This window comes from Garra rufa, chromosome 21, assembly GCF_049309525.1.
Source record: "Garra rufa chromosome 21, GarRuf1.0, whole genome shotgun sequence".
Classification (NCBI taxonomy): domain Eukaryota; kingdom Metazoa; phylum Chordata; class Actinopteri; order Cypriniformes; family Cyprinidae; genus Garra; species Garra rufa.
The window spans coordinates 18406427-18414439 of NC_133381.1; the positions used below are offsets into that span (position 1 = coordinate 18406427).

At 35.0% G+C, this 8013-nt stretch overlaps 1 protein-coding gene across 5 annotated transcripts in view; it reads left to right on the forward strand.

Annotated features, from left to right (window-relative positions):
* Window positions 1–7405, forward strand: part of ltbp1 (latent transforming growth factor beta binding protein 1) — a 117320-nt gene extending 109915 nt beyond the window's left edge. For all 5 annotated transcript variants that reach the window (XM_073826465.1, XM_073826461.1, XM_073826463.1 and 2 more), the window contains 5 exons: window positions 515–652; window positions 1374–1541; window positions 3492–3644; window positions 3741–3890; window positions 6157–7405. In XM_073826465.1, coding sequence (XP_073682566.1) covers window positions 515–652; window positions 1374–1541; window positions 3492–3644; window positions 3741–3890; window positions 6157–6329 — 782 coding nt within the window. In that variant the 3' untranslated portion in view covers window positions 6330–7405. The remainder of the gene's footprint in view (window positions 1–514; window positions 653–1373; window positions 1542–3491; window positions 3645–3740; window positions 3891–6156) is intronic.
* The last annotated feature ends 608 nt before the right edge of the window (window positions 7406–8013 follow it).

An 8013-nucleotide genomic window follows, 5' to 3' on the forward strand; every position in this document is an offset into this window, starting at 1 on the left:
CTTACGCACTGGCTTAAGGGTGAGTAAATTATGGGGTAATTTTCATTTTTAAGTCAACCATCCCTTTAAATGGACTTTAATTGTGTAAAGCAATTTGTCACTTTGAACCTGTGGTGTGCCTATCAGTGTTGTTTATGTTAAATAAAACTAAAATGAAAATAAAACTATTAATTTCAGTAATTGAAGTAAAGCTGAAATCACATAAAATCTTAATATTAGATAAAAAAGTTGAAAATGAGAAATATCACCAATTAACTGAAATAGGTTCAAGTGCTAATATTACTAAAACTGAGATAAAAATAAAATAGAAATGTAAAAAAAAAAAAAATCTGAATGAAAACTGCAAACCTAAAAATGAAACCTAATTAAAAATATTAATGAATATTAGAACTGTAGAAATAATTCATTTTGTTGTATGAAAAAAGATGGTCTTTTGTATCACTATTGTACATGTTGAACTTGCTCATTGAGCCTGTTTGTTTTCTGTTTCTCTCTCTGTCTCTGGACTCTGCAGACACTGATGAATGTGCGGATGAATCGAACTGTATAGATGGTAAATGTATGAACACATATGGGTCATACCAGTGTTTCTGCACTCCGCCCCTGGTTCTTGCACCTGACAGCACACGCTGCATTTCGCCCACCATAGCAGGTAATGTATTATGCACCTGAAAACCCTACACCTAACTGCCCAATCCCTTTTCTCTAAATCCCTTCACTCCAAAAACATACACACAAAATCATACTTTAAAACTCTCATACTAAACTGTAAATCCCAGTGTCTAAATCAGTGTTATCCCATCCTGGAGCCCCCGAGCACTAAACATTTTGGATTTCTCCTTCTGATTCATCTCATAAGATCATTAGTCAAGTTCTCCATGACCTGAATAGAGTGTGTCAGATTAGTGAGACACCTAAATCTGCATTGTTGGGGTTCCTCAGGGAGCTGGATTGAGAATCAATGCTCTAAATCCTTTAATATAAACCCTAGATTCTCTAAAACCCTACATTTTACATTTGAAACACTACAGACTACGTGTTACACCCCTCAATGTGCTATAATCTACCTCAATTGTTTCTGAGATCATTATTTGATCATCTCTGACCTGTATTGCTCATCTTGATCTCAAAGCAATTTCAAATAGTGTCATACTGCCACCTAGAGGGTGGTCAGAATAAGCCATGCCACACATGATTTTTTTCACAGGTGTTTTACACATTTTAAATTATACATTGCATTTTATAAACATACATGTTTACATGTTAAAACATACTGCAGATTTTTGTGTATTTCAGTATTCTGTAAATTTAATTTGGTTGACACTTTTTCATCACCATTTACAATGCTATTTACCGTGTTTGTGTTTTTGAAGGGCAAAGAGAAACTGATGTGTACTCAGGTATTTGCTGGGAGACCGTAACAGAAAGCCTGGCCTGCACAAAGCCCATTGACAGCCTACGGACCACCTTCACAGAGTGCTGCTGTTTATATGGAGAGGCCTGGGGCATGGATTGTGCTCTCTGCCCCCAGAAAAATACAGGTATAAATACACAACTACACATTAAAACTCCAGAGAAAAATCTGGAGCAGCTTTGAACCCATCTTTCTCTCTATTTGGAAAGTGAATCTGTTTGGTATTGAAAATAATTCATTAGGGATGCAGTTTTATCCCCAAAGTTAATTTGTATACTGTCAATCAAAAGTTTGGGATCAGTAAGATTTTTTTAAATACGTCTCTTATGTTCATCAAAGTTCCATTTATTTGATCAAAAATACAGAAAAGTTTTCTGTTTTAATATACTTTAAAATATTTTTTTTTTCTGTGATGCAAATTTTTCATCTGCAATTTTCATCTGTTGAAAGACAGTTGGTCTGCTTAATATTTTTTTGGAATTTTTCAGGATTATTTGATAAAAAGGTAAAAAGAGCAGCATTTGTTCAAAATATAAATCTTTTCTAACAATTTAAGTCTTTACTATCACTTTTTTATCAATTTAACACATCCTTGCTGAATAAAAGTACAAATTTCTTCCAAAGAAAGAAAGAGAAAAAATGTACTGACCCCAAACTTTAAATAGCAGTGTATATTGTTACAAAAGATTTCTATTCTAAATAAATGCTGTTCCTTTTTACGTTTTATTCTTTAAAGAATCCTGAAAAACATCACAGGTTCCAAAAGAAATATTAAGCTGCACAACTGTTTTCAACATTGAAAATTAGGGTTGTGCCGATAGTATCGTGTATCGACGATAGTCAGAGATATCGCCTGTTGCTGATGCCTTTGACGATAGTAAGACGATTATTATTATTATCCGTCAAAAAGGCACCTAACTTTAGTGATGCAGCGCAGAGAGTCGGTTCTAGGATGCCTCAGAAACTTGCCGCGGTATAAACACAAGCATAGAGTGGTTGCGTCGCGCCGCAGATGTGTGCAGTGAAAATGGGTAAGAGATTTATTCATCATACAGTGTACATAGATTAAGTGTAGATTTAGACAGTCATTAGGATAACATAGGTAGTAAAATGTGGTTTAGGCTGAATTAAATACGATATATCAGAATCTGTCTGTATATAGTAAACATAAACATTCACCTCAGTTACATCTGTATGCATTAACTAGAAGTATGATGCGATAAAATGGCGCTAAACATATGCACGTGAATTACACGCACATCTCTTCTCCACATTCTATATGAACTGAACTACAACATGAACTGATGACAAAGATCAGACATATAGCGGTAGCATTATCGCAATATGACGGGTAAAGAAAGATACATTCATTTACATTCACGCACGCACCTTTACCGCTCCCTGAAGATAGCAGAGAATGAAACCGAAAGTAAATTTGAACTTCTCTGACAGAACTACCGTCAGCGCTCTGTTACACGCACAACTTAGTCACATGCACTACCCTTACAAAACGAATAAGGAATTTATTACATATTGACACATTTACATATTATTAAATAAATTAGCACGATAGTATCGTGTATCGGCGATCTCACAGGCTGACGATAGGACGATATGAAAATTGAGCATATTGCCAAACACTATTGAAAATAAATCAGTATATTACAATCATTTCTGAAAGAAAACTGACACTGAAGACTGGAGTAAGGATGCTGAAAATTCAGCTTTGCATCACAGGAATAAATTCTAATTTAAAGTATATTAACATAGAAAACCACTATTTAAAATTGCAATAATATTTTACAATATTACTGTTTTTTTCTGTATTTTTATGAGCAAAGATTTCTGTCTTGATGAGCAAAAACGACTTAAAAAAAAAAAACATTTAAAATCTTACTGATCCCAAACTTTTGAACAGCAGTGTATATGATACCTCAAGACATTTGTTCTTTCTTAAAATTATTGCAGACTTACCCCACAGATCTGGTTGCCCTGTAATTCTATACTTGCTCAATCTATGAGACACAAAGAACCTGCAAACACAAAAAAACTCTTTCCTTTCTTTATTCTCATCCAGAGGCCTATGCCACTATGTGTAATATCCGTCGGCCGTATGGTCAGGATGCTTTGGTCGCTGGCCCAGTTGCTGAATACGGCCCTGAATATGACTCTCGACCTCTGAACCCTGATGGTACACTACCCCTCTATGAAGATTACGAAGAACCAAGAAGTGAGTACAAATATACACCTTAAAAAATAGTAAATGTATTATTATTTATTGTCATTATTTACTCATATATTCATGTTTCCACAACCTTTCTCTCAGATCCATATGATGCATTCGAAGGACTGCGAGCGGAGGAATGCGGAGTGCTGAACGGGTGTGAGAATGGACGGTGTGTGCGGGTGCAGGAGGGATACACCTGCGACTGCTTCGATGGATACACACTCGACATGTCCCGCATGGCCTGCGTAGGTGAGCAACAGCAGAGTGTCACATGATGGGATCAGGCTTTTTTTTTGTAGCATGTGGGTGGGATAAGATCAGGTTTACATGACATTTCAGTTTGTTTCAGCTCCAAAGAATTTGTTATTAATAATTAGATGCTGTTGAGTGCCAATATCCATGAATAAATGAGTATCTGAGCTTCTGGAAAGATATATATAAAAAAAAAGTCATCATTAGTATATAGACTATGTGATTGGATTTATTTTTTGTATGTTATTAGGGCGTAAAACCTCTAAAGTTTGGAAGTGATTCAAAATCTTCAAATCTCGAACTCCACAATTCTCATTACCAGCGAATGGGTGTGTTTTTCTTACATTGTCACGGATTGTTATTATCATGACTAATCTCCTGAAATGAGGCATGACTGAGCAGATGATATACACCCAGGCACAGAGTGGCTATTAGGGTAGGGAACGAGAAGTGGTTCTTATTCAGAACCAGTATCAATTTTTCTTTTTAAATGATGGAATGACATTCACTTGCGGTAATGGTTCTTGCACATGTATTTTTCCTCCAACATATTATGCTAAAATACTTTGACAGAGTTCCTTGCAGTACTTGTTCAGTGACACCGCAACACTCTTACAATCTACAGCTTGAAACAGACGCTGAGACCAGAGTAGTTCAATTATCAAACAAATGACTCTTTTAGTGAGATATTTTAGTGAATCAAAAACAAACCTAGCAATCAACATAGTCCAATTCACAAACAAATGACTCTTTCAGACGGTTCTTTTTAGTGATTCAAAACCATTCTGTGCGACCAAAGCAGTATGATTTCCAAACCATAAGAGTCAGTTATTTTTAGTGAATTAAAATCATACCACACAACCAGAGCATTTTGACTCCTGAATTCACTCTTTATAGTGAAGGCAAAACATATACTTTGCAACCAATGTAGTCTGGTTTCTGTATGAATGACTCTTATTAATCTGCTCTTTTTAGTCAGTCAGAAACATAACAACATAACGCACAAGTAGTGCAGTGCAGTTTGCAAGTGAATGACTCTTATGAATCTTTTTTTAGTGAATCAAAAACATACAGTTGAGGTCAAAAGTTTACATACACCTTGCAGAATCTGCAAAACATTAATTATTAAAAAAAAATAAGAGAGATCATACAAAATGCATATAATTTTTTATTTAGTATTGACCTGAATAAGATATTTTACATAAAAGACGTTTAAGAGAAAATAATAGCTGAAAAGTTCAAAAGCTTACATAGGCTTGATTCTTAATACAGTTTTTACCTGAATGATCCACAGCTGTTTTTTTGTTGTTGTTGTTTTTTTTTTTTGATAGTTGCTCATAAGTCCGTTGTTTGTCCTGAACAGTTAAACTGCCTGCTGTTCTCTAGAAAACATCTTCAGGTCTCACAAAATCTTTGGTTTTTCAGCATTTTTGTGTATTTGATCCCTTTCAAACAATGGCTGTATGATTTTGAGATCCATCTTTTCATACTAAGGACAACTGAGGGACTCATATGCAACTATTACAGAAGGCTCAAACGCTCACTGATGCTCCAGAAGGAAAAACGATGCATTAAGAGCCAGGGGTGATAACTTTTGAACAGAATGAAGATGTGTATTTTCTTACACCTTAATATATATATGTATTTTTCATTTAGTACTGCCTTTCAGAAGCTACAGAAGATACTTACATGTTTCCCAGAAGACAAAATAAGTTAAATTTACCCTGATTTTCAAATTTCAAATTCTCTTAATTAATTGCGTTTCCTTCTGTGAATTGCGTTCTTCCATCAGTGAGCGTTTAAACCTTCTGTAATAGTTGCATTTGAGTCCCTCAGTTGTCCCCAGTGTAAAAAGATGGATCTCATAATCATACAGTCATTGTTGGAAAGGGTTCAAATACACAAAAATGCTGAAAAAAATGCTTTTTGAAGAACAGCAGACATTTTGCAGATTCTGCAAGGTGTATGTAAACTTTTGACCTCAATTGTACGGCGCAACCAGTGTAGTATGATCTGTAGTTAAAATGAATGAAATATGTTACTACATTTTTGTTTGTTTAGTGTTGTTGTATTCCAATTACTAGATTGCACTTACACCTAAAGAGTAATTAGTGTGCACATTTTGTTTTAGCAAAGAAATTACATTTCTTTTTGTTGCTAAATATTTATTACATATCTGTTAAGAGAAGCTGTGAAGCTGTATCCCAAACAAGACAATTAACTAAACTATCTACTTTCTGACACTGTTTATTTTGTGTTCCAGATATCAATGAATGCTCAGAGCTGAATACAAAGATGTCTCTTTGCAAGAACGGCAAGTGCATCAACACGCAAGGCTCATATAAGTGTGTGTGTCTGCCAGGATTTGTCCTCTCCGCCCAGCACAACTACTGTGTGCCCCAAAGACAGAACGCAACCAGCGCGAGCACGGAGTGACCAGCAGGGGGCGCGAGATATACTAAAAACACTCTTATTTAATCAAGGCCCATATACTCTGCACTGTATAAAACAAACACCCAAAATCAAACCTAGAAAAAAAAATCCTACTTGAGATGAAGAGTTTTAATGTGCCATCTTATGGTGTCTATGAGAGAACTGTATAAAATATTTGTTTTATTGGTCTATGTAAGTTTATTATTTTTACTGTATTAGGACGTAGACAGACTTTTTTAGGTGTGAACATAGCAGAGGTGATATTTCAGCAAACTGACAAACCCTATGACCTTAAGCTGGGGGACTGCTTTATTTTAACCCAGTCAAAGACACCGAGCGTGTGGATATTTTACTAATGCAAAAGCCAGACTCTCTCTTTTCAATTTTGATTTCTTACTTTATTCGTACTTTATTTTATTCATTGTCTTTTCTTTCTTTCTGTTTTGAATTCATTTATTGGCTGATTTTTCTTTACCTCTCCCTTTTCTTTTCTATTCATATTTCACAATTTTTCTTAAGGTCTTAGTGAGGCAGGCCACACCACAAACACACAATCCTTCAATACCTAGGTTCATAGGAAACATACACAGCACAAAATGTTTTCAGTGTCAAGTCTTTAAAATAAGCTTTTTATATGAGCTGCTTTGTATTAATGACAGACACCAGCTAATTCTTTGTGTCTGGGACATTAATCCACTGCACATGTCTGCCCTGTGGAGCAGGCATGACCTTTAACCTCACCTTTCTTCTAGAAATGATTGTTTCTTTGAAAAGAAAATAATAAAAATGAAGTGCCTTTATGTATTTTATTTTTTATTTTTCAGATGTTTTTTTAACAGAATTCTTTTACTGCATTTGATAGAGTTGGCGAAATGTTATGCCAGGTTGCAAAGCTGCTATTAAACAGCCGTGGGATTTTTTTTCTGACTCTCTTTCTGATTTTTTTTTTGTACATTTAAACTGAAGAGTTGATTAAAAACTATGTATTTGTAATTTGTACATGAATAAATATCTTCTGAATATCCATATAATGTATTAAAAGTCTTGAAATAAATCAGAGATGGTAATGTTTATACACATTTATCTGCGCTGTGTTGTCTACATTTAAATACCAGTGTTTCTCAACTGGGTTGTGACCAAAAATGGGAAAGAAAAGAATAAACAATGTTTAATACAATTGATGGAATCTGACACACCACAGAATAACATTACATCACCTTAAATAATAGAAAATAACAGTTTAAAATAACAAATGCAGTAGATTTACACTAACTGGTTCAGTTCTCACAATAGTTCAATAGAAAGCATTTCCTTTGTCTTACCTGTTTATCTTAAGCCATGATCTTGTGTGAGAAGTCAGGTGATTTGTGAGTCACATCAATTGTTTTCTTCCATGACAAACCAATGGGACAAACTTAACTAATGGATTTGATATCAAAAGGGCTGTAATGAGTTGGAATACTGCATCCAGGTTAGTAAATCGCACCATCCAGAGGTCTGCAGATGTGTCTTAATTTTCCCCACAGTCCATGACAACACTGTATAGAAGACTGCTCATCCGGGTAAGTGAAACCGACAATTTATTTTACTGTAATTTCTCTCTTATAGAGGGTTTGCATTTACGTCACAGTTTGGTCTGCTAACTGGATGTGCACCCATTTTGGCAAAACTCAGATGTAAACAACAG